The sequence below is a fragment of the Pleurodeles waltl genome, chromosome 7 (assembly GCF_031143425.1).
Source record: "Pleurodeles waltl isolate 20211129_DDA chromosome 7, aPleWal1.hap1.20221129, whole genome shotgun sequence".
NCBI classification, from domain to species: Eukaryota; Metazoa; Chordata; class Amphibia; order Caudata; family Salamandridae; genus Pleurodeles; species Pleurodeles waltl.
The window spans coordinates 909096244-909123802 of NC_090446.1; the positions used below are offsets into that span (position 1 = coordinate 909096244).

Sequence of the window (27559 nt, forward strand, 5' to 3'; positions counted from 1 at the left end):
CTATCTTACCTCTAAGGGGAACCCTTGGACTCTGTGCAATACTATTCCTTACTTTGAAATAGTGCATACAGAGCCAACTTCCTACACACTAGTTTAGGTGCTGTAAAGAAATAGCTCCCTGTTGCAGTTACCCCCCACTTTTTGCCTGATACTGATGCTGACTTGACTGAGAAGTGTGCTGGGACCCTGCTAACCAGGCCCCAGCACCAGTGTTCTTTCACCTAAAATGTACCATTGTCTCCACAATTGGCACAACCCTGGCACCCACGTAAGTCCCTTGTAACTGATACCCCTGGTACCAAGGGCCCTGATGCCAGGGAAGGTCTCTAAGGGCTGCAGCATGTCTTATGCCACCCTAGGGACCCCTCATTCAGCACAGACACACTGCTTGCCAGCTTGTGTGTGCTGGTGGGGAGAAAATGACTAAGTCGACATGGCACTCCCCTCAGGGTGCCATGCCAACCTCACACTGCCTATGGCATAGGTAAGTCACCCCTCTAGCAGGCCTTACAGCCCTAAGGCAGGGTGCACTATACCACAGGTGAGGGCATATGTGCATGTGCACTATTCCCCTACAGTGTCTAACCAAAACCTTAGACATTGTAAGTGCAGGGTAGCCATAAGAGTATATGGGCTGGGAGTCTGTCAAAAACGAACTCCACAGCTCCATAATGGCTACACTGAATACTGGGAAGTTTAGTATCAAACTTCTCAGAATAATAAACCCACACTGATGCCAGTGTTGGATTTATTAAAAAATGCACACAGAGGGCACCTTAGAGATGCCCCCTGTATTTTACCCAATTGTTCAGTGCAGGACTGACTGGTCTGTGCCAGCCTTCTGCTGAGAGACGAGTTTCTGACCTCATGCGGTGAGAGCCTTTGTGCTCTCTGAGAACAGAAACAAAGCCTGCTCTGGGTGGAGGTGCTTCACACCTCCCCCCTGCAGGAACTGTAACACCTAGCAGTGAGCTTCAAAGGCTCAAGCTTCGTGTTACAATGCCCCAGGGCACTCCAGCTAGTGGAGATGCCCGCCCCCTGGACACAGCCCCCACTTTTGGCGGCAAGTCCAGGAGAGATAATGAGAAAAACAAGGAGTCGTCACTGGTCAGTCAGGACAGCCCCTAAGGTGTCCTGAGCTGAAGTGACTCTGACTTTTAGAAATCCTCCATCTTGCAGATGGAGGATTCCCCCAATAGGGATAGGAATGTGACCCCTTCCCCTTGGGAGGAGGCACAAAGAGGGTGTACCCACCCTCAAGGCTAGTAGCCATTGGCTACTAACCCCCCAGACCTAAACACACCCTTAAATTTAGTATTTAAGGGCTCCCCTGAACCTAAGAATTTAGATTCCTGAAACTACAAGAAGAAGAGGACTGCTGAGCTGAAAAACCCCTGCAGAGGAAGAACAGATGACACCAACTGCCTTGGCCCCAGACTTACCGGCCTGTCTCCTGCCTTCCAAAGAAACCTGCTCCAGCGACGCTTTCCAAGGGACCAGCGACCTCTGAATCCTCTGAGGACTGCCCTGCTTCAAGAAAGACAAGAAACTCCCAAGGACAGCAGCACTGCTCCAAAAGAACTGCAACTTTGTTTCAAGGAGTAGATTTAAAGACCCCTGCAACTCCCTGCAAGAAGCGTGAGACTTGCAACACTGCACCCGGCGACCCCGACTCGACTGGTGGAGAACCAACACCTCAGGGAGGACCCTCCGGCGACTCCAAGACTGTGAGTAACCAAAGTTGTCCCCCCTGAGCCCCCACAGCGACGCCTGCAGAGGGAATCCCGAGGCTCCCCCTGACCGCGACTGCCTGAACTCCATTTCCCGACGGCTGGAAAAGACCCTGCACCCGCAGCCCCCAGCACCTGAAGGAACAGAACTCCTGTGCAGGAGTGACCCCCAGGAGGACCTCTCCCTTGCCCAGGTGGTGGCTACCCCGAGGAGCCCCCCCCCTTGCCTGCCTGCATCGCTGAAGAGATCCCTTGATCTCTCATTGAAAACCCGATGCGTGTTTGCACACTGCACCCGGCCGCCCCCGCGCTGCTGAGGGTGTACTTTTTGTGCAGACTTGTGTCCCCCCCGGTGCCCTACAAAACCCCCCTGGTCTGCCCTCCGAAGACGCGGGTACTTACCTGCTGGCAGACTGGAACCGGGGCACCCCCTTCTCTCCATTGAAGCCTATGTGTTTTGGGCACCTCTTTGACCTTTGCACCTGACCGGCCCTGAGCTGCTGGTGTGATAACTTTGGGGTTGCTCTGCACCCCCAACGGTGGGCTACCTTGGACCAAAAACTGAAACCTGTAAGTGACTTACTTACCTGTTAAAACTAATATTACTTTACCTCCCCCAGGAACTGTGAAAATTGCACTGTGTCCACTTTTAAAACAGCTTATTGTGTTTTATGCAAAAAGTATACATGCTAATGAAATGATTCAAAGTTCCTAAAGTACTTACCTGCAATACCTTTCAAATAAGATATTACATGTAGAATTTGAACCTATGGTTCTTAAAATAAACTAAGAAAAGATATTTTTCTATAACAAAACCTATTGGCTGGATTTGTCTCTGAGTGTGTGTTCCTCATTTATTGCCTGTGTGTATGTACAACAATGGCTTAACACTACTCCTTGGATAAGCCTACTGCTCGACCACTCTACCACAAAATAGAGCATTAGTATTATCTCTTTTTGCCACTATCTTACCTCTAAGGGGAACCCTTGGACTCTGTGCATGCTATTCCTTACTTTGAAATAGCACATACAGAGCCAACTTCCTACAGGTGCTTTCTCTGGGTCTGCTCCAAGACACTCATACGGATCACCAGGGCAGAATTGCAGCTCCAGTTGATCTAGAATTCAGAAGTCATCAGATTAAGAATCTTTTTTGCAGAATCAGGCTTCCAGAAATACTCAAATTAAATTTCTAGTGCTAAATTTAGTTCTAGGCTAGTTACTTTTCTTTTGTGGCGTCAAGGTTATTTTTAACTTGCAACTGGTAATCATCCATAAACGTTTTGTTAATCTGAAAGTGAATGCCTCTCAGTGCATCTTAAGGAAAACACAGAATGCAGAAAAGTAGTAATTTCACTTTAGCAAATTGGAAAATTCCTTTGCTAAAAAAAAGTTTAGACATTCCTTAGTGTGAACAGCCATATGGATTTCAGTTGTTAAAAAGAAGAAAGACCATTAACTATGGGTGAGGGAGTTTGTGTAGAAAAAAACTTTTCAAATATTAGGCTTACTTACGTAACTGAATATATCTGTACTGGATGATGTCTCTGTTTATCCACTTCTTTTTTTGTTTTTTGTTCTGTCTTGTCAAACTTAGTAATATAAAATTGCTTGCACGGTTTGGAGTCATAGATGTTAGTAACCCATTTATAGTAGACCTGAAATATGTTGGAAGATGATTTTTAAATCTTCTTTTGGTAAGTAGTAGAGTAAATATTTATTCCTAATTTCATCATAGGACCTCACTAGTCGTTAATTGTTTTATTATAATAATGTCTGCTAGTGTGGCAGAAACATTTCTCCACTTGTGATTTTTTTTTTTTTTTTTTTTTTACTTTAGACTAATGTGGTACCAAAAGCAACCCCAACGTCAAACAAGCATAAAATCTCTACAATGACTCCCAAAAAAGTGTCGTCTTCACCTGTAAAGGCAGCCACTCCTTCAAAGTCTACTGGGAATGCTGTTCAGCAGGCTGCGAGCTCAGGGAGCAGTGAATCATCTGACAGTGAGGAAGAAATGCAGGTAGGTCTGGCCTTTGCTGCATGGGGCAGAGGTAGAAGTGGAACTCTTTGTACAAACTGAAGCAGTATCTGAAAAGTTTTTAAATAACGAGGGTATTGTAAAAAATTTTTTTCTCTATTTCAAGCAAAAGTCACTTTTCACTCTAAGTCACGCTGAGCTTCAGTGCGGCGAAGCTCAGACTTCAAAACACTATTCCTAACATATATGAGGTCCATGGGAAGCAGGCCAGTAGAATGTGTGTTCGGTGTGGCATTTTTATGTTCTCTTGTAAGGAAATGCCTCCTTGGCATGGTTACCCCCTGACTTTTTGCCTTTGCTGATGCTAAGTTTTGATTTGAAAGTGTGCTGAGGCCTGCTAACCAGGCCCCAGCACCATTGTTCTTTCCCTAACCTGTACTTTTGTTTCCACAATTGGCACACCCTGGCATCCAGGTAAGTCCCTTGTAACTGGTACCAAGGGCCCTGATGCCAGGGAAGGTCTCTAAGGGCTGCAGCATGTCTTATGCCATCCTAGAGAACCCTCACTCAGCACAGACACACTGCTTGCCAGCTTGTGTGTGCTGGTGAGGACACAACAAGTAAGTCGACATGGCACTCCCCTCAGGGTGCCATGCCAACCTCACACTGCCTATGCAGTATAGATAAGTCACCCCTCTAGCAGGCCTTACAGCCCTAAGGCAGGGTGCACTATACCATAGGTGAGGGCACAAGTGCATGATCACTGTGCCCCTACAGTGTCTAAGCAAAACCTTAGACATTGTAAGTGCAGGGTAGCCATAAGAGTATATGGTCTGGGAGTCTGTCAAACACGAACTCCACAGCACCATGATGGCTGCACTGAAAACTGGGAAGTTTGGTATCAAACTTCTCAGCACAATAAATGCACACTGATGCCAGTGTACTTTTTATTGTAACATACACCCCAGAGGGCACCTTAGAGGTGCCCCCTGAAACCTTAACCAACTACCTGTGTAGGCGGACTGGTTTTAGCAGCCTGCCACACTCTAGACATGTTGCTGGCCACATGGGGAGAGTGCCTTTGTCACTCTGTGGCTAGTAACAAAGCCTCTACTGGGTGGAGATGCTTATCACCTCCCCCTTGCAGGAACTGTAACACCTGGCGGTGAGCCTCAAAGGCTCACCCCCTTTGTTACAGCACCCCAGGGCATTCCAGCTAGTGAAGTTGCTCGCCCCCTCCGGCCACGGCCCGCTTTTGGCGGCAAGGCCGGAGGAGATAATGAGAAAAACAAGGAGTCACTGGCCAGTCAGGACAGCCCCTAAGGTGTCCTGAGCTGAGGGGACTCTGACCTTTTAGAAATCCTCCATCTTGCAGATGGAGGATTCCCCCAATAGGATTAGGGATGTGCCCCCCTCCCCTCAGGGAGGAGGCACAAAGAGGGTGTAGCCACCCTCAAGGACAGTAGCCATTGGCTACTGCCCCCCCAGACCTAAACACACCCCTAAATTCAGTATTTAGGGGCTCCCCAGAACCTAGGAACTCAGATTCCTGCAACCTAAGAAGAAGACGACTGCTTAGCTGAAAAACCCTGCAGAGAAGAGACACCAACTGCTTTGGCCCCAGCTCTACCGGCCTGTCTCCCCACTTCTAAAGACACTGCTCCAGCTACGCTTTCCCCAGGGACCAGCGACCTCTGAATCCTCCGAGGACTGCCCTGCATCTAGAAGGACCAAGAACTCCCGAAGACAGTGGCCCTGTTCACCAAAGACTGCAACTTTGAAACAAAGAAGCAATTTTGAAACAACTTGCGTTTCCCGCCGGACGCGTGGTACTTGACACACTGCACCCAACGCCCCTGGCTCGACTTGTGGAGAACAAACACTTCAGGGAGGCCCCCCGGCGACTGCAAAACCGTGAGTAGCCAGAGTTGCCCCCCCCCCCCCCGAGTCCCCACAGCGACACCTGCAGAGGGAATCCCGAGGCTCCCCCTGACCGAGACTGCCTGGTCCTCAGATCCCGACGCCTGGTAAAGACTCTGCACCCGCAGCCCCCAGGACCTGAAGGATCCAAACTCCAGTGCAGGAGTGACCCCCAGGAGGCCCTCTCCCCTGCCCAGGTGGTGGCTACCCCGAGGAGGCCCCCCCCACCCCCCTGCCTGCCTGCATCGCTGAAGAGACACCTTGGTCTCACATTGAAACCTACTGAAAACCTGACGCATGTTTGCACACTGCACCCGGCCGCCCTGTGCCGCTGAGGGTGTACTTTGTGTGGACTTGTGTCCCCCCTGGTGCCCTACAAAACCCCCCTGGTCTGCCCTCCGAAGACGCGGGTACTTATCTGCTGGCAGACTGGAACTGGGGCACCCCCTTCTCCATTGAAGCCTATGCGTTTTGGGCACCACTTTGACCTCTGCACCTGACCGGCCCTGAGCTGCTGGTGTGGTAACTTTGGGGTTGCTCTGAACCCCCAACGGTGGGCTACCTTGGACCCAAACTTGAACCCCGTAGGTGGTTTACTTACCTGCAAAAACTAACAAACTCTTACTTCACCCTAGGAACTGTTGAAAATTGCACTGTCTAGTTTTAAAATAGCTATATGTGATTTATGTGAAAAGTGTATGTAGGAAGTTGGCTCTGTATGCACTATTTCAAAGTAAGGAATAGTATGCACAGAGTCCAAGGGTTCCCCTTGAAGGTAAGATAGTGGCAAAAAGAGATAATACTAATGCTCTATTTTGTGGTAGTGTGGTCGAGCAGTAGGCTTATCAAAGGAGTAGTGTTAAGCATTTGTTGTACATACACACAGGCAATAAATGAGGAACACACACTCAGAGACAAATCCAGCCAATAGGTTTTGTTATAGTAAAGTATCTTTTCTTAGTTTATTTTAAGAACCACAGGTTCAAATTCTACATGTAATATCTCATTTGAAAGGTATTGCAGGTAAGTACTTCAGGAACTTTGAATAATTACAGTAGCATATATACTTTTCACATAAAACACAAACAGCTGTTTTAAAAGTGGACACAGTGCAATTTTCACAGTTCCTGGGGGAGGTAAAGTATTGTTATTTTTAGCAGGTAAGTAAATCAATTACAAGTCTCAGTTTTGGGTCCAAGGTAGCCCACCACTGGGGGTTCAGAGCAACCCCAAAGTTACCACACCAGCAGCTTAGGGCCGGTCAGGTGCAGAGATCAAAGAGGTGCCCAAAACACATAGGCTTCAATGGAGAGAAGGGGGTGCCCCGGTTCCAGTCTGCCAGCAAGTAAGTACCCGCGTCTTCGGAGGGCAGACCAGGGGGGTTTTGTAGGGCACCAGGGGGGACACAAGTCCACACAGAAAGTACACCCTCAGCAGCGCGGGGGCGGCCGGGTGCAGTGTGCAAACAAGCGTCGGGTTCTCTGTAGATTTCAATGGGAGACCAAGGTGTCTCTTCAGCGCTGCAGGCAGGCAAGGGGGGGGCTCCTCGGGGTAGCCACCACCTGGGCAAGGGAGAGGGCCTCCTGGGGGTCACTCCTGCACAGAAGTTCCGTTCCTTCAGGTGCTGGGGGCTGCGGGTGCAGGGTCTTTTCCAGCCGTCGGGATCTTAGTCAGGCAGTCGCGGTCAGGGGGAGCCTCGGGATTCCCTCTGCAGGCGTCGCTGTGGGGGCTCAGGGGGGACAACTTTGGTTACTCATGTCTTGGAGTCGCCGGAGGGTCCTCCCTGAGGTGTTGGTCCTCCACCAGTCGAGTCGGGTCGCCGGGTGCAGTGTTGCAAGTCTCACGCTTCTTGCGGGGGATTTGCAGGGTCTTTAAATCTGCTCCTCTGTAACAAAGTTGCAGTTCTTTTGGAGCAGTGCAGCTGTACTCAGGAGTTTCTTGTCTTTCTTGAAGCAGGGCAGTCCTCTGAGGATTCAGAGGTTGCTGGTCCTTGGGAAAGCGTAGCTGGAGCAGGTTTCTTTGGAAGGCAGGAGACAGGCCGGTAGGACTGGGGCCAAAGCAGTTGGTGTCTTCTTTCTTCTTCTGCAGGGGTTTTCAGCTCAGCAGTCCTCTTCTTCTTGTAGTTTCAGGAATCTAAGTTCTTAGGTTCAGGGGAGCCCTTAAATACTAAATTTAAGGGCGTGTTTAGGTCTGGGGGGTTAGTAGCCAATGGCTACTAGCCCTGAGGGTGGGTACACCCTCTTTGTGCCTCCTCCCAAGGGGAGGGGGTCACATTCCTATCCCTATTGGGGGAATCCTCCTTCTACAAGATGGAGGATTTCTAAAAGTCAGTCACCTCAGCTCAGGACACCTTAGGGGCTGTCCTGACTGGCCAGTGACTCCTCCTTGTTTTTCTCATTATCTCTCCTGGACTTGCCGCCAAAAGTGGGGGCTGGGTCCAGGAGGCGGGCATCTCCACTAGCTGGAGTGCCCTGGGGCATTGTAACACGAAGCTTGAGCCTTTGAAGCTCACTGCTAGGTGTTACAGTTCCTGCAGGGGGGAGGTGTGAAGCACCTCCACCCAGAGCAGGCTTTGTTTCTGTCCTCAGAGAGCACAAAGGCTCTCACCGCATGGGGTCAGAAACTCGTCTCTCAGCAGCAGGCTGGCAGAGACCAGTCAGTCCTGCACTGAACAATTGGGTAAAATACAGGGGGTATCTCTAAGATGCCCTCTGTGTGCATTTTGTAATAAATCCAACACTGGCATCAGTGTGGGTTTATTATTCTGAGAAGTTTGATACCAAACTTCCCAGTATTCAGTGTAGCCATTATGGAGCTGTGGAGTTCGTTTTTGACAGACTCCCAGACCATATACTCTTATGGCTACCCTGCACTTACAAACTTCCTACAGTTTTGCTTACACTGTAGGGGCATAGTGCTCATGCACCTATGCCCTCACCTGTGGTATAGTGCACCCTGCCTTAGGGCTGTAAGGCCTGCTAGAGGGGTGACTTACCTATGCCACAGGTAGTGTGAGGTTGGCATGGCACCCTGAGGGGAGTGCCATGTCGACTGTAGGAAGTTGGCTCTGTATGTGCTATTTCAAAGTAAGGAATAGCATGCACAGAGTCCAAGGGTTCCCCTTAGAGGTAAAATAGTGGTAAAAATAGATAATACTAATGCTCTATTTTGTGGTAGTGTGGTCGAGCAATAGGCTTATCCAAGGAGTAGTGTTAAGCATTTGTTGTACATACACATAGACAATAAATGAGGTACACACACTCAGAGACAAATCCAGCCAATAGGTTTTTATATAGAAAAATATCTTTTCTTAGTTTATTTTAAGAACCACAGGTTCAAATTCTACATGTAATATCTCATTCGAAAGGTATTGCAGGTAAGTACTTTAGGAACTTCAAATCATCAAAATTGCATGTATACTTTTCAAGTTATTCACAAATAGCTGTTTTAAAAGTGGACACTTAGTGCAATTTTCACAGTTCCTAGGGGAGGTAAGTATTTGTTAGGTTAACCAGGTAAGTAAGACACTTACAGGGCTTAGTTCTTGGTCCAAGGTAGCCCACCGTTGGGGGTTCAGAGCAACCCCAAAGTCACCACACCAGCAGCTCAGGGCCGGTCAGGTGCAGAGTTCAAAGTGGTGCCCAAAACGCATAGGCTAGAATGGAGAGAAGGGGGTGCCCCGGTTCCGGTCTGCTTGCAGGTAAGTACCCGCGTCTTCGGAGGGCAGACCAGGGGGGTTTTGTAGGGCACCGGGGGGGACACAAGCCCACACAGAAATTTCACCCTCAGCAGCGCGGGGGCGGCCGGGTGCAGTGTAGAAACAAGCGTCGGGTTTGTAATAGAAGTCAATGGGAGATCTAGGGATCTCTTCAGCGCTGCAGGCAGGCAAGGGGGGGGGTTCCTCGGGGAAACCTCCACTTGGTCAAGGGAGAGGGACTCCTGGGGGTCACTCCTCCAGTGAAAGTCCGGTCCTTCAGGTCCTGGGGGCTGCGGGTGCAGGGTCTCTCCCAGGTGTCGGGACTTAGGATTCAAAGAGTCGCGGTCAGGGGAAGCCTCGGGATTCCCTCTGCAGGCGGCGCTGTGGGGGCTCAGGGGGGACAGGTTTTGGTACTCACAGTATCAGAGTAGTCCTGGGGTCCCTCCTGAGGTGTTGGATCGCCACCAGCCGAGTCGGGGTCGCCGGGTGCAGTGTTGCAAGTCTCACGCCTCTTGCGGGGAGCTTGCAGGGTTCTTTAAAGCTGCTGGAAACAAAGTTGCAGCTTTTCTTGGAGCAGGTCCGCTGTCCTCGGGAGTTTCTTGTCTTTTCGAAGCAGGGGCAGTCCTCAGAGGATGTCGAGGTCGCTGGTCCCTTTGGAAGGCGTCGCTGGAGCAGGATCTTTGGAAGGCAGGAGACAGGCCGGTGAGTTTCTGGAGCCAAGGCAGTTGTCGTCTTCTGGTCTTCCTCTGCAGGGGTTTTCAGCTAGGCAGTCCTTCTTGTAGTTGCAGGAATCTGCTTTTCTAGGGTTCAGGGTAGCCCTTAAATACTAAATTTTAGGGCGTGTTTAGGTCTGGGGGGTTAGTAGCCAATGGCTACTAGCCCTGAGGGTGGGTACACCCTCTTTGTGCCTCCTCCCAAGGGGAGGGGGTCACAATCCTAACCCTATTGGGGGAATCCTCCATCTGCAAGATGGAGGATTTCTAAAAGTCAGTCACCTCAGCTCAGGACACCTTAGGGGCTGTCCTGACTGGCCAGTGACTCCTCCTTGTAGCTTTCTTTGTTCCCTCCAGCCTTGCCGCCAAAAGTGGGGGCCGTGGCCGGAGGGGGCGGGCAACTCCACTAAGCTGGAGTGCCCTGCTGGGCTGTGACAAAGGGGTGAGCCTTTGAGGCTCACCGCCAGGTGTCACAGCTCCTGCCTGGGGGAGGTGTTAGCATCTCCACCCAGTGCAGGCTTTGTTACTGGCCTCAGAGTGACAAAGGCACTCTCCCCATGGGGCCAGCAACATGTCTCGGTTTGTGGCAGGCTGCTAAAACTAGTCAGCCTACACAGATAGTCGGTTAAGTTTCAGGGGGCACCTCTAAGGTGCCCTCTGTGGTGTATTTTACAATAAAATGTACACTGGCATCAGTGTGCATTTATTGTGCTGAGAAGTTTGATACCAAACTTCCCAGTTTTCAGTGTAGCCATTATGGTGCTGTGGAGTTCGTGTTTGACAGACTCCCAGACCATATACTCTTATGGCTACCCTGCACTTACAATGTCTAAGGTTTTGTTTAGACACTGTAGGGGTACCATGCTCATGCACTGGTACCCTCACCTATGGTATAGTGCACCCTGCCTTAGGGCTGTAAGGCCTGCTAGAGGGGTGGCTTACCTATACTGCATAGGCAGTGAGAGGCTGGCATGGCACCCTGAGGGGAGTGCCATGTCGACTTACTCGTTTTGTCCTCACTAGCACACACAAGCTGGCAAGCAGTGTGTCTGTGCTGAGTGAGAGGTCTCCAGGGTGGCATAAGACATGCTGCAGCCCTTAGAGACCTTCCTTGGCATCAGGGCCCTTGGTACTAGAAGTACCAGTTACAAGGGACTTATCTGGATGCCAGGGTCTGCCAATTGTGGATACAAAAGTACAGGTTAGGGAAAGAACACTGGTGCTGGGGCCTGGTTAGCAGGCCTCAGCACACTTTCAATTGTAAACATAGCATCAGCAAAGGCAAAAAGTCAGGGGGCAACCATGCCAAGGAGGCATTTCCTTACATCGACTTAGTCATTTTCTCCCCACCAGCAGACACAAGCTGGCAAGCAGTGTGTCTGTGCTGAGTGAGGGGTCCCTAGGGTGGCATAAGACATGCTGCAGCCCTTAGAGACCTTCCCTGGCATCAGGGCCCTTGGTAGCAGGGGTACCAGTTACAAGGGACTTACCTGGGTGCCAGGGTTGTGCCAATTGTGGAGATAATGGTGCATTTTAGGTGAAAGAACACTGGTGCCTGGGGCCTGGTTAGCAGGGTCCCAGCACACTTCTCAGTCAAGTCAGCATCAGTATCGGGCAAAAAGTGGGGGGTAACTGCAACAGGGAGCCATTTCTTTACAGTGTATATGCTATTTTGCCAATTCAAAGTTTCTAAAGTACCTACCTGCAATACCTTTAATTTAAATATTACATGTAAATCTTGAACCTGTGGTTCTTAAAATAAACTAAGAAAAGATATTTTACTATACAAAAACCTATTGGCCTGGAATTGTCTCAGAGTGTGTGTTCCTCATTTATTGCTTGTGTATGTACAATAAATGCTTAACACTACTCCTTTTATAAGCCTACTGCTCGACCACACTACCACAAAATAGAGCATTAGTATTCTCTTTTTGCCACTATCTTACCTCTAAGGGGAACCCTTGGACTCAGTGCACACTATTCCTTACTTTGAAATAGCACATACAGAGCCAACTTCCTACAACTCTGCATTGGCCTTGAGGTACTTCACATACCTCATGAACCTCATTGCTAAACCTAGAGTGAGGCAGTTTGGTATTAGTTGTAGACTTTTGGAATTCTTCAAAAACTGTCATTATAACACAGAGTAACTTCCTCATTTTCATCAAGAAATTCTGAAAACTAATACTATGAAAGGTGTAATATCCCTTCCCTAGTCTTGAGCTCTTTTTAGCTAATTGGTTACACACGCTCCATGTCTGACCATGCACTGTACAAAATATTAAAGGGTGCTTCTCTGAGTTAATGCATTACTTGATGCTTTATTATTCATTCTGCAAGGCAGAGCATTGGAGAAATAATAAAAAAAAGTCCTTTGTTCTATCTGTAGAGCACCATACTAGTACATCCCAAACCAGACATGAATACTATTAATCTGTTTATTTTGTTTGGCTGGTGATATATGGGTGTCCAGGGGTCTGACACAGTCAGGTAGAGATGGATCAAATGTCAGAGGGTGGGTGTGGCATCAGGGTGTTTACCTTGTGAACAGTTTGGGTGGTTGTTGGCCTCGGAGTTATCAGAGGTAAATTGGTCCAAAAGTGTCTTTTTGGAATTCTTGGGGTTGACAATCAGATGTATGGTGGTTGTAAGGGCGTTGATTGTATCAAGGTCTTCAAGTGATGATCCTTTTTCACTAAAGGTGGTGGTACAATTCTATTGTGTGCCTATAAAGGTGAAGGGCAATGATTGTAGTGTATTTCAGGATTTACATGCTGTGCATTATTCCGCCATCTAGTGGTTGGGTCTGGAAACAACCTTTTTGTTTCCGTTTTAATTAAAAAAAATAAAAAAAACTTTTTTACCTCGTCGACCACCATTTAGTGGTAAGTTCATCCCATATGTGGTGTCAGATGGCTGCCCAGACGTTTCTGTGCCTGATCACCATCTTCAGATTTTTTCCACCGTTGAGTCTGGAAGCAGGACGGAGGAGCTTTGAAGGATCACAGAGTGAGAAAGAGACAAGAACGCGTAAAATAACGGAACAAAACACGAAAGCCACAAGAAGACCTAAAGAACAAGAATGGAGAAGTGGAGCCTTCTCAAGCTTTACTGAGGATCCCATCTGTAAGCCCCAAGTGGCTGGAGAATGAAGGCAGATGAGGGTTATGGAAAATGCTCCTTTTTAAGTTCTTCCACCACAAATTAGCCCAGAAAGATCACTGAGATCTGCATCCTTTGTTTGCTAAGGGACCACAAGGACACCGACTGAGACCTGCGCCCAACTTGTACCCACAACACTGAAAGTATGATGTCCACAGAGACTAGAACACTGCACCATGGCTAGAATACGAAGGAATCTTTTAAAGACCTTCGCCTATCCAGCAACAACAAGGAGAACGACGAGGAGGTTGAGCCACGACAAGAATGGGAGTCTGACCTCAAGGATTCCGCAGCGAACATTTGAAGGAGGCCATCGTCTGGGAAGCTGGTGAAGAACGCTGAGAAGAAGCAGCAAAAGGTAACTAAACCCTCAAAAGGAATGAATGTTAAATCATTGGACTCCAAGTCCTCGAAGGCAGCCTCATCTTCAAAATGATGACCGAAGGTGAAGACAAGCAAAAAAAAAAAAAGCCACACGTATCCCGACCACAGAACTTTGAGGGCAAATTGTTGACAAGACCTTCAGTGCCAACAAGTGCACGAGAAGGATCAAGGGAAAGCCCTTGATGGCAAAAGAGAACATCTTCTACGGTCTATGCCGAACAAAGAGCACTCGAGATCGAGCAAAAGAAGCAAAGACTTGAGATCGATATGGCACCCATGCTTCAAAGTAAAATAAATGTTATGACTCCTTCAGGTAGTTTTGTATCCTGACAAGACTGTCAACAGCCACCGAGGTCGAAGACTCTCAGGCATGGAGGCCTTGGCAACCCCAGGGCCACATGAAGAGGATCGAGAGGAGTGCTATGATCTCAAAGAAGTAGAAAAAGTGGCATTGTTTGAGGAACAAAGGCAGTTCGAGGACACATGGGAGGACCTAGACACTGGTTCCCCCAAAGGGGTGGACGGCTATCCCGCAAGGCCTTCACCACTGGACGACTTAGTCCTGTGCAACTGCCTCATCAAAAGTACTACAGACACCTATGAGGTGGCGCTAGAAGAGGAAAAGGAGAAAGCATGTTTCCTACTGGAAACATTGATGCCCTTACAAAAGGTGCATTTCTACTTACCCTTGCACCCTACTATCTTCGACCAGGGGAAAGAGGCCTTCCAAAAACCTGCCACTGCATGAGGAAAAACTCAGTGAGTAGAGAAATATAAACATTCCACTGCGGACCCCAAATATATAAAAGAGAAAGTTCCCGTAGATTCTATCATTGCCTCCACCGCAAGGAAAAGGAGCAATGCCCACTTAACAATGGGGCCACCACCAGAAAAGGAGAGCAAGAGATTTGATCTGGTAGGAAGGAAGATGGACAGGGAGGCAGCCACACAGAATAGCGAATTCCAACGCGCTCCTTAGCCGCTCCGGCCACTAGCAATGGAACGAGATAGGGGGTCTAATGCAGCATCCTCATAAAGAGTCCCGCAAGAGGGCCAAGACCCCAAGACCTTCTCACAAGATGCACTAACTTTAGGAAACAAAGGATTTTCGTAAGGGAAACCAGTTATTCATCTCCTTTGCCAGAGCAAGCAAGGGATCACCAGTGACCAAGGGAACAGTCGCACAATGGATAGTGGGGACTATACAAACCTGCTACACTAGTGCTGGAAAGACGTTACCTGTGCGCCCCAGAGCGCACTCATCCAGGAAGAAGGGTGCAACACTTGCTTTACTATGAAGCGTACCCAGTGACAATCTGCAGGGCAGCAACCTGGTTCTCTCCACACACCTTCACGAAACACTACTGCATGGTGTAAGGAAATGCCTCCTTGGCATGGTTGCCCCCTGACTTTTTGCCTTTGCTGATGCTATGTTTACAATTGAAAGTGTGCTGAGGCCTGCTAACCAGGCCCCAGCACCAGTGTTCTTTCCCTAACCTGTACTTTTGTATCCACAATTGGCAGACCCTGGCATCCAGATAAGTCCCTTGTAACTGGTACTTCTAGTACCAAGGGCCCTGATGCCAAGGAAGGTCTCTAAGGGCTGCAGCATGTCTTATGCCACCCTGGAGACCTCTCACTCAGCACAGACACACTGCTTGCCAGCTTGTGTGTGCTAGTGAGGACAAAACGAGTAAGTCGACATGGCACTCCCCTCAGGGTGCCATGCCAGCCTCTCACTGCCTATGCAGTATAGGTAAGACACCCCTCTAGCAGGCCTTACAGCCCTAAGGCAGGGTGCACTATACCATAGGTGAGGGTACCAGTGCATGAGCATGGTACCCCTACAGTGTCTAAACAAAACCTTAGACATTGTAAGTGCAGGGTAGCCATAAGAGTATATGGTCTGGGAGTCTGTTTTACACGAACTCCACAGCACCATAATGGCTACACTGAAAACTGGGAAGTTTGGTATCAAACTTCTCAGCACAATAAATGCACACTGATGCCAGTGTACATTTTATTGTAAAATACACCACAGAGGGCACCTTAGAGGTGCCCCCTGAAACTTAACCAACTATCTGTGTAGGCTGACTGGTTCCAGCAGCCTGCCACACTAGAGACATGTTGCTGGCCCCATGGGGAGAGTGCCTTTGTCACTCTGAGGCCAGTAACAAAGCCTGCACTGGGTGGAGATGCTAACAACTCCCCCAGGCAGGAGCTGTGACACCTGGCGGTGAGCCTCAAAGGCTCACCCCTTTGTCACAGCCCAGCAGGGCACTCCAGCTTAGTGGCGTTGCCCGCCCCCTCCGGCCACGGCCCCCACTTTTGGCGGCAAGGCTGGAGGGAACAAAGAAAGCAACAAGGAGGAGTCACTGGCCAGTCAGGACAGCCCCTAAGGTGTCCTGAGCTGAGGTGACTCTAACTTTTAGAAATCCTCCATCTTGCAGATGGAGGATTCCCCCAATAGGGTTAGGATTGTGACCCCCTCCCCTTGGGAGGAGGCACAAAGAGGGTGTACCCACCCTCAGGGCTAGTAGCCATTGGCTGCTAACCCCCCAGACCTAAACACGCCCTTAAATTTAGTATTTAAGGGCTACCCTGAACCCTAGAAAATCAGATTCCTGCAACTACAAGAAGAAGGACTGCCTAGCTGAAAACCCCTGCAGAGGAAGACCAGAAGACGACAACTGCCTTGGCTCCAGAAACTCACCGGCCTGTCTCCTGCCTTCCAAAGATCCTGCTCCAGCGACGCCTTCCAAAGGGACCAGCGACCTCAACATCCTCTGAGGACTGCCCCTGCTTCGAAAAGACAAAGAAACTCCCGAGGACAGCGGACCTGCTCCAAGAAAGGCTGCAACTTTGTTTCCAGCAGCCTTGAAAGAACCCTGCAAGCTCCCCGCAAGAAGCGTGAGACTTGCAACACTGCACCCGGCGACCCCGACTCGGCTGGTGGAGATCCAACACCTCAGGAGGGACCCCAGGACTACTCTGATACTGTGAGTACCAAAACCTGTCCCCCCTGAGCCCCTACAGCGCCGCCTGCAGAGGGAATCCCGAGGCTTCCCCTGACCGCGACTCTTTGAATCCAAAGTCCCGACGCCTGGGAGAGACCCTGCACCCGCAGCCCCCAGGACCTGAAGGACCGGACTTTCACTGGAGAAGTGACCCCCAGGAGTCCCTCTCCCTTGCCCAAGTGGAGGTTTCCCCGAGGAACCCCCCCCTTGCCTGCCTGCAGCGCTGAAGAGATCCCGAGATCTCTCATAGACTAACATTGCGAACCCGACGCTTGTTTCTACACTGCACCCGGCCGCCCCCGCGCTGCTGAGGGTGAAATTTCTGTGTGGGCTTGTGTCCCCCCCCGGTGCCCTACAAAACCCCTCTGGTCTGCCCTCCGAAGACGCGGGTACTTACCTGCAAGCAGACCGGAACCGGGGCACCCCCTTCTCTCCATTCTAGCCTATGTGTTTTGGGCACCACTTTGAACTCTGCACCTGACAGGCCCTGAGCTGCTGGTGTGGTGACTTTGGGGTTGCTCTGAACCCCCAACGGTGGGCTACCTTGGACCAAGAACTGAACCCTGTAAGTGTCGTACTTACCTTGTAAAACTAACCAAAACTTACCTCCCCTAGGAACTGTGAAAATTGCACTAAGTGTCCACTTTTAAAACAGCTATTTGTGAATAACTTGAAAAGTATACATGCAATTTTGATGATTTGAAGTTCCTAAAGTACTTACCTGCAATACCTTTCAAATGAGATATTACATGTAGAATTTGAACCTGTGGTTCTTAAAATAAACTAAGAAAAGATATTTTTCTATACAAAAACCTATTGGCTGGATTTGTCTCTGAGTGTGTGTACCTCATTTATTGTCTATGTGTATGTACAACAAATGCTTAACACTACTCCTTGGATAAGCCTACTGCTCGACCACACTACCACAAAATAGAGCATTAGTATTATCTCTTTTTGCCACTATCTTACCTCTAAGGGGAACCCTTGGACTCTGTGCATGCTATTCCTTACTTTGAAATAGCACATACAGAGCCAACTTCCTACACATGGACATCCAAATGAACAAGGAGGTGCAGGTGAGACAAAGTAGTACAACACCTGTTTCACAACACATTTCAACCCAACGAACGCAAGGTCCAGGATACTGCTATGTACTCTAATGCACAGCATGTGAATACAGAAAAGGATTCATGCTACGAAACAAAATGGTTACTTACCTGTAGGAGTATTTTTTTTTGCAGCTTTAATTTTCTGGATTAACATACAACCCACCCTCCTCCATAGAAATGGGAGATGAGACAGGTGGGAAGAACTATATAAAATCAATAAATAAATATAGATGGAGGGGGGAAAAGAGGGTGGAAGATGGCGAACATGCACAGAAACATTCGAGGCGCTGTCTGCATCACACATGGGGTGGACTTACCACCAAATGGTGGTGGTTGACGCCCACACAACAACAAAAGAGAGAACAAGGACTTTTTCGGACCCAACCATCAGATGGCAGAGTAACTTATAGCATGTGAATCCAGAAAAATCTTCAAGCTGCACAGCTACTCCTACTGGTAAGTAGCCATTTTGTCCCTGTAAGGAAATGCCTCCTTGGCATGGTTGCCCCCTGACTTTTTTGCCTTTGCTGATGCTATGTTTACAATTGAAAGTGTGCTGAGACCTGCTAACCAGGCCCCAGCACCAGTGTTCTTTCCCTAACCTGTACTTTTGTATCCACAATTGGCAGACCCTGGCATCCAGATAAGTCCCTTGTAACTGGTACTTCTAGTACCAAGGGCCCTGATGCCAAGGAAGGTCTCTAAGGGCTGCAGCATGTCTTATGCCACCCTGGAGACCTCTCACTCAGCACAGACACACTGCTTGCCAGCTTGTGTGTGCTAGTGAGGACAAAACGAGTAAGTCGACATGGCACTCCCCTCAGGGTGCCATGCCAACCTCTCACTGCCTATGCAGTATAGGTAAGCCACCCCTCTAGCAGGCCTTACAGCCCTAAGGCAGGGTGCACTATACCATAGGTGAGGGTACCAGTGCATGAGCATGGTACCCCTACAGTGTCTAAACAAAACCTTAGACATTGTAAGTGCAGGGTAGCCATAAGAGTATATGGTCTGGGAGTCTGTCAAACACGAACTCCACAGCACCATAATGGCTACACTGAAAACTGGGAAGTTTGGTATCAAACTTCTCAGCACAATAAATGCACACTGTAGGAAGTTGGCTCTGTATGTGCTATTTCAAAGTAAGGAATAGCATGCACAGAGTCCAAGGGTTCCCCTTAGAGGTAAAATAGTGGTAAAAATAGATAATACCAATGCTCTATTTTGTGGTAGTGTGGTCGAGCAGTAGGCTTATCCAAGGAGTAGTGTTAAGCATTTGTTGTACATACACATAGGCAATAAATGAGGTACACACACTCAGAGACAAATCCAGCCAATAGGTTTTTATATAGAAAAATATCTTTTCTTAGTTTATTTTAAGAACCACAGGTTCAAATTCTACATGTAATATCTCATTCGAAAGGTATTGCAGGTAAGTACTTTAGGAACTTCAAATCATCAAAATTGCATGTATACTTTTCAAGTTATTGACAAATAGCTGTTTTAAAAGTGGACACAGTGCAATTTTCACAGTTCCTAGGGGAGGTAAGTTTTGATTAGTTTTACCAGGTAAGTAAGACACTTACAGGGTTCAGTTCTTGGTCCAAGGTAGCCCACCGTTGGGGGTTCAGAGCAACCCCAAAGTCACCACACCAGCAGCTCAGGGCCGGTCAGGTGCAGAGTTCAAAGTGGTGCCCAAAACACATAGGCTAGAATGGAGAGAAGGGGGTGCCCCGGTTCCGGTCTGCTTGCAGGTAAGTACCCGCGTCTTCGGAGGGCAGACCAGGGGGGTTTTGTAGGGCACCGGGGGGGACACGAGTCCACACAGAAATTTCACCCTCAGCGGCGCGGGGGCGGCCGGGTGCAGTGTAGAAACAAGCGTCGGGTTCGCAATGTTAGTCTATGAGAGATCTCGGGATCTCTTCAGCGCTGCAGGCAGGCAAGGGGGGGGTTCCTCGGGGAAACCTCCACTTGGGCAAGGGAGAGGGACTCCTGGGGGTCACTTCTCCAGTGAAAGTCCGGTCCTTCAGGTCCTGGGGGCTGCGGGTGCAGGGTCTCTCCCAGGCGTCGGGACTTTAGGTTCAAAGAGTCGCGGTCAGGGGAAGCCTCGGGATTCCCTCTGCAGGCGGCGCTGTGGGGGCTCAGGGGGGACAGGTTTTGGTACTCACAGTATCAGAGTAGTCCTGGGGTCCCTCCTGAGGTGTCGGGTCTCCACCAGCCGAGTCGGGGTCGCCGGGTGCAGTGTTGCAAGTCTCACGCTTCTTGCGGGGAGCTTGCAGGGTTCTTTAAAGCTGCTGGAAACAAAGTTGCAGCTTTTCTTGGAGCAGGTCCGCTGTCCTCGGGAGTTTCTTGTCTTTTCGAAGCAGGGGCAGTCCTCAGAGGATGTCGAGGTCGCTGGTCCCTTCGGAAGGCGTCGCTGGAGCAGGATCTTTGGAAGGCAGGAGACAGGCCGGTGAGTTTCTGGAGCCAAGGCAGTTGTCGTCTTATGGTCTTCCGCTGCAGGGGTTTTCAGCTGGGCAGTCCTTCTTCTTGTAGTTGCAGGAATCTAATTTTCTAGGGTTCAGGGTAGCCCTTAAATACTAAATTTAAGGGCGTGTTTAGGTCTGGGGGGTTAGTAGCCAATGGCTACTAGCCCTGAGGGTGGGTACACCCTCTTTGTGCCTCCTCCCAAGGGGAGGGGGTCACAATCCTAACCCTATTGGGGGAATCCTCCATCTGCAAGATGGAGGATTTCTAAAAGTTAGAGTCACCTCAGCTCAGGACACCTTAGGGGCTGTCCTGACTGGCCAGTGACTCCTCCTTGTTATCCTCATTATTTTCTCCGGCCTTGCCGCCAAAAGTGGGGCCTGGCCGGAGGGGGCGGGCGACTCCACTAGCTGGAGTGTCCTGCTGGGTTGGCACAAAGGAGGTGAGCCTTTGAGGCTCACCGCCAGGTGTGACAATTCCTGCCTGGGAGAGGTGTTAGCATCTCCACCCAGTGCAGGCTTTGTTACTGGCCTCAGAGTGACAAAGGCACTCTCCCCATGGGGCCAGCAACATGTCTCGGTTTGTGGCAGGCTGCTAAAACTAGTCAGCCTACACAGATAGTCGGTTAAGTTTCAGGGGGCACCTCTAAGGTGCCCTCTGTGGTGTATTTTACAATAAAAATGTACACTGGCATCAGTGTGCATTTATTGTGCTGAGAAGTTTGATACCAAACTTCCCAGTTTTCAGTGTAGCCATTATGGTGCTGTGGAGTTCGTGTTTGACAGACTCCCAGACCATATACTCTTATGGCTACCCTGCACTTACAATGTCTAAGGTTTTGTTTAGACACTGTAGGGGTACCATGCTCATGCACTGGTACCCTCACCTATGGTATAGTGCACCCTGCCTTAGGGCTGTAAGGCCTGCTAGAGGGGTGGCTTACCTATACTGCATAGGCAGTGAGAGGCTGGCATGGCACCCTGAGGGGAGTGCCATGTCGACTTACTCATTTTGTTCTCACTAGCACACACAAGCTGGCAAGCAGGGTGTCTGTGCTGAGTGAGAGGTCTCCAGGGTGGCATAAGACATGCTGCAGCCCTTAGAGACCTTCCTTGGCATCAGGGCCCTTGGTACTAGAAGTACCAGTTACAAGGGACTTATCTGAATGCCAGGGTGTGCCAATTGTGGATACAATGGTACATTTTAGGTGAAGGAACACTGGTGCTGGGGCCTGGTTAGCAGGGTCCCAGCACACTTCTCAGTCAAGTCAGCATCAGTATCAGGCAAAAAGTGGGGGGTAACTGCAACAGGGAGCCATTTCCTTACACACACTGATGCCAGTGTACATTTTATTGTAAAATACACCACAGAGGGCACCTTAGAGGTGCCCCCTGAAACTTAACCGACTGTCTGTGTAGGCTGACTAGTTCCAGCAGCCTGCCACACCAGAGACATGTTGCTGGCCCCATGGGGAGAGTGCCTTTGTCACTCTGAGGCCAGTAACAAAGCCTGCACTGGGTGGAGATGCTAACACCTCCCCCAGGCAGGAGCTGTGACACCTGGCGGTGAGCCTCAAAGGCTCACCCCTTTGTCACAGCCCAGCAGGGCACTCCAGCTTAGTAGAGTTGCCCGCCCCCTCCGGCCACGGCCCCCACTTTTGGCGGCAAGGCTGGAGGGAACAAAGAAAGCAACAAGGAGGAGTCACTGGCCAGTCAGGACAGCCCCTAAGGTGTCCTGAGGTGACTCTGACTTTTAGAAATCCTCCATCTTGCAGATGGAGGATTCCCCCAATAGGGTTAGGATTGTGACCCCCTGCCCTTGGGAGGAGGCACAAAGCGGGTGTACCCACCCTCAGGGCTAGTAGCCATTGGCTACTAACCCCCCAGACCTAAACACGCCCTTAAATTTAGTATTTAAGGGCTACCCTGAACCCTAGAAAATCAGATTCCTGCAACTACAAGAAGAAGGACTGCCTAGCTGAAAACCCCTGCAGAGGAAGACCAGAAGACGACAACTGCCTTGGCTCCAGAAACTCACCGGCCTGTCTCCTGCCTTCCAAAGATCCTGCTCCAGCGACGCCTTCCAAAGGGACCAGCGACCTCGACATCCTCTGAGGACTGCCCCTGCTTCGAAAAGACAAGAAACTCCCGAGGACAGCGGACCTGCTCCAAGAAAAGCTGCAACTTTGTTTCCAGCAGCTTTAAAGAACCCTGCAAGCTCCCCGCAAGAAGCGTGAGACTTGCAACACTGCACCCGGCGACCCCGACTCGGCTGGTGGCGAACCAACACCTCAGGAGGGACCCCAGGACTACTCTAAGACTGTGAGTACAAAAACCTGTCCCCCCTGAGCCCCCACAGCGCCGCCTGCAGAGGGAATCCCGAGGCTTCCCCTGACCGCGACTCTTTGAATCCTAAGTCCCGACACCTGGGAGAGACCCTGCACCCGCAGCCCCCAGGACCTGAAGGACCGGACTTTCACTGGAGGAGTGACCCCCAGGAGTCCCTCTCCCTTGCCCAAGTGGAGGTTTCCCCGAGGAACCCCCCCCTTGCCTGCCTGCAGCGCTGAAGAGATCCCGAGATCTCCCATTGACTTCCATTACAAACCCGACGCTTGTTTCTACACTGCACCCGGCCGCCCCCGCGCTGCTGAGGGTGAAATTTCTGTGTGGGCTTGTGTCCCCCCCGGTGCCCTACAAAACCCCCCTGGTCTGCCCTCCGAAGACGCGGGTACTTACCTGCAAGCAGACCGGAACCGGGGCACCCCCTTCTCTCCATTCTAGCCTATGTGTTTTGGGCACCACTTTGAACTCTGCACCTGACCGGCCCTGAGCTGCTGGTGTGGTGACTTTGGGGTTGCTCTGAACCCCCAACGGTGGGCTACCTTGGACCAAGAACTAAGCCCTGTAAGTGTCTTACTTACCTGGTTAACCTAACAAATACTTACCTCCCCTAGGAACTGTGAAAATTGCACTAAGTGTCCACTTTTAAAACAGCTATTTGTGAATAACTTGAAAAGTATACATGCAATTTTGATGATTTGAAGTTCCTAAAGTACTTACCTGCAATACCTTTCGAATGAGATATTACATGTAGAATTTGAACCTGTGGTTCTTAAAATAAACTAAGAAAAGATATTTTTCTATACAAAAACCTATTGGCTGGATTTGTCTCTGAGTGTGTGTACCTCATTTATTGTCTATGTGTATGTACAACAAATGCTTAACACTACTCCTTGGATAAGCCTACTGCTCGACCACACTACCACAAAATAGAGCATTAGTATTATCTCTTTTTGCCACTATCTTACCTCTAAGGGGAACCCTTGGACTCTGTGCATACTATTCCTTACTTTGAAATAGTGCATACAGAGCCAACTTCCTACAGTCCCCTTCTTAAAGATAGTGCAATTCCTGCAATGTTCTTAACAAAAATATTACCTGTACTAGAGGTCAGTGTAATACAGAATGTAGTTGCACTTATAAATAATACGAGCGGCAGCAGAGTTTATTTGTGACAGTGACACCAATAGGCAACAGTATTATAATGTAAACACACTTGCTAAAGTGTCTGCTGGCACATGAATTACAAATAGTGATTTGGATATATTTGTGGTGTTTATTTAGACACTTTCTTCAGTTTTTCATAGCACTGTTAATGTGGTATCATTTCCCAGCAGAGCTGGGGCAAGGGGCATTTAATTCTGATGCATTTTATGTTGATAAAATTTGTGATGTATACCTTTCAGTATCTTCTATATCTGGTCCCTGATTTTCAACTTCATTGTCCATAAGTTGTGGTGTTTGGTAGGTTGCAGAAACCCCTCAGTTGATCTCTGAGGTCTACTGTTTGTCTGAGACTGCCTTATATGCTTTTATTTTAAGTGACATCTTCTATTTATTCAGCCTCCACTTGTTAAAACTCCAACACCTGGTAAAGCTACTGCTGCGTTAACCACACCTAAGTGGCAAATGTCAGAGAGCGGAAGCACTGCCACCTCTAGTGACGAGGAAGAGAAGGAAGTTGGGAAGAAGCCTACTTCAACTACAGGTGAGATGCTAGGACTGTCAGACACTGTTTTTTCACCCAAGATATATCTTAGCATCTGATGGATACTTGTTCATGCAGAATCCTCACCTATGAATACCCCAGGTGCTATATTGGTTCTGGGAATGCCTGCCAAAGCTCTCCCACATGAGTAGGGTTAGCCAGCTCCATGTTGATGCCAGAAGTTGATTCCTAGGGACGCCACCAGAATCATATTGCGCCCTCCCCAGCACACGGACATCCGTTCAGTTTTTTTCAGTGCCTTTCTATGCTGGTCCAGAGCTTTTCCCCACAGCAGATGCAATTTGTTTTATCTATGTATTTGTTTGGCTCTCAAAGTCTTTTGGTGCAGTGCTATGTCTGCCCCAGTGGTGCAGTACTGTCACCAAAAATTCAGAGTTTAAGCCTCGTCACTGATGGACAGACCCACACATGTTTCTTTGGTGGGCAACCTTTAACAACAGATGAATCCTGAGGCTATTAAGGAACAGGAGACCAAGCTTTTCATGGTTCACGCCAGAGATAATCATTGAGGCCTTCAAGGGACAGGTTCAAGATCAAGAGTTAGCATGAGCTCTGTTTTACACTCCCACTTCTCATCTGAAGTTTCGTAAGGAGAAGAAGCAAAGACACAAAAAAAGGAAGCACTCTTCTTCCCCCAGGAAGACTTCAAAATCAATAGATAAGTCAGCACCATGGGCCTTGTCGACAGGTCCTTCAGGAAGAGCTGATGGTGTCTCAGGGATCTTTGCTGATGTCACAATACTGACGCTGGCTCGGACTTTGCCTACACCTGTGCCAATGGCTATATGGACACTGTAAAGAGATGGCTCCCTGTTGCAGTTACCCCCCACTTTTTGCCTGATACTGATGCTGACTTGACTGAGAAGTGTGCTGGGACCCTGCTAACCAGGCCCCAGCACCAGTGTTCTTTCACCTAAAATGTACCATTGTCTCCACATTTGGCACAACCCTGGCATCCAGGTAAGTCCCTTGTAACTGGTACCAAGGGCCCTGATGCCAGGGAAGGTCTCTAAGGGCTGCAGCATGTCTTATGCCACCCTAGGGACCCCTCACTCAGCACAGACACACTGCTTGCCAGCTTGTGTGTGGTGGTGGGGAGAAAATGACTAATTCGACATGACACTCCCCTCAGGGTGCCATGCCAACCTCACACTGCCTGTGGCATAGGTAAGTCACCCCTCTAGGAGGCCTTACAGCCCTAAGGCAGGGTGCACTATACCACAGGTGAGGGCATGGGTGCATGAGCACTATGCCCCTACAGTGTCGAAGCAAAACCGTAGACATTGTAAGTGCAGGGTAGCCATAAGAGTATATGGTCTGGGAGTCTGTCAAACACGAACTCCACAGCTCCTTAATGGCTACACTGAATACTGGGAAGTTTGGTACCGTTTCCTCAAAGTCACGGTAGGTTATTGTGCTGCTTCTCTCTTTAGTTGAACACAGACCAAATATCATGAAAGACATGAAGTCAGCTGCAATATCAGCGTAGCCTTTATTTACTTTTAATGAGGCCCTCTTAGAGGTTAAGGACCCTTGTGCGAATCATATGACCTGCTACGCAGTAAATAGTACAGTGGTGAGGTCTGGGGATCTGGCCTTACCATCTCTTTGCCCATCTCTTCAGAGCTTAGTGGTCCAGGCCTTTTCCATGACCTCACTAAATCCCTATGCTTTTCTTACCCATCCTTCAGAGAGGGAATTGGAAAAGCTTGCAAGGACAGCTAAATAGGTTTTGTTAACAAGCAATCTGGTGTTACGTTCACCTAATGCTGCTTGTCTCTTGGGTCATTATTCCCATGCCCTCTGGGGTACGGCTACAAATGCCCTAATTTTCCATAACACTTAAAAGACCATTCCAAAGAGGTGGTCCAAAATGGGCAGGATGCCTCCTGTCCTATCATTAGAGCAGATCTAGTCACAGCCGAGAAATGGCATGGCTGACAGAACCAGCTTCTTCCTTCTCCTCCTAAGCACCACTGGGTAGTTGCAGAAGTTCATCCATGAAAAAGCAAGTACAGCCATGGGGAGGACAGGTATCCTCTTTTCTACAAGCCTGAAATGCTATAATTTCAGTCCACTAGGTCTTAATTGTGGAAAAGAAGTATAACCTTCCTTTCCAACAGATCCTCCCCCTTCCATCCCCAGTATGCGCCCCTCCAGCATTCCGATCTATCAATACTGCAGCAAAATGTGCTAGGCTTGCTGCAGAAGAGAGCAGTGGAGATGGTACCAACGCTGGGAAAGAGACAGAGGTGCTAATCGTGGTTCTTAGTAGTTCCCAAGAAGACGGGCAGTCCTCATCTCATCCTAGAGCTCGAACTCCTGATCTTTTACCTGCATAACTAAATGCGGTCCTTGGTTCAGGTGCTTCTTGTGCTGGACACAGAATAATGAATGGTGGCCCTCTACTTGCAGGATGTTTATTTCCACACACCAATGCCGCAGTCACACTTGAAGTGTCTACAATTTGTGGTGGGATCAACGTACTACCAATTCACAGTTCTTACTTTTTGGTTGACTTTGCATATCAAGTCATGGCGAAGTTTATGGTAGTGACTATAGGAAAGTAGCCTCTTTTTGGCATGGTTACTCCCAATTTTTGCCTACCTCAGTGTGTTTTGACTGTGTTCACTGGGATCCTGCTAACCAGGACCCCAGTGACTGTGCTCTCTCCCTCTGAATTTGGTTGTTCCTCACTTAGTACACCCCGCAATTGGCATACTGATGCCCCTGTGTAAGTCCCTCGTATATTGTACCTAGGTATCAAGGGCATTGGTGCACTGCGGCTTCCCCAGGGGCTGCAGCATGTATTATGCCACCCATGGTAGCCCATGCAAAGTGTCTACAGGCCTGCCCATAAAGCTTGCGTGAAAAGGTGCATGCACCCTTTCACTACAGGTCATTACACCAAGTCACTGTAAGTCACCCTTATGGCAGGCTCGTCCTTCCCAGAGGGCAGGGTGCAAGTACCTGTGTGTGAGTGCACCCCTGCAGTAGCAGAGGTGCCCCTACGAACTCCAGGGCCATTTTCCTGGACTTCATAAGTGCGGGTAAGCCATTTTACCTTTGTACTTAGCACTGCTACATAATCGTAACTCCAAACCTGGGCATGTTTGGTACTGTTACCAGTATTGATTGTATGATTCCAAGCACTCTGGGGGCTCCTTAGAGGACCCTCAGCTTTGCTCCTACCAGTTTGCAAGGTTTTCCTGGGCAGCCTGTGCTGCTGCCATCCTAAAAACAGGTTTCTGCCCTCCTGCTGCTTCACCAGCTCAAACCCAGGAAGGCAGAACAAAGTATTTCCTTTGGTAG

General features: G+C 49.3%; 1 protein-coding gene across 9 annotated transcripts in view; it reads left to right on the top strand.

The window, feature by feature from the left end:
• The window catches only part of TCOF1 (treacle ribosome biogenesis factor 1), a 437876-nt gene that overhangs the window by 274031 nt on the left and 136286 nt on the right, over positions 1-27559 (top strand). For all 9 annotated transcript variants that reach the window (XM_069199543.1, XM_069199548.1, XM_069199544.1 and 6 more), the window contains 2 exons: positions 3571-3753; positions 24082-24226. In XM_069199543.1, coding sequence (XP_069055644.1) covers positions 3571-3753; positions 24082-24226 — 328 coding nt within the window. The remainder of the gene's footprint in view (positions 1-3570; positions 3754-24081; positions 24227-27559) is intronic.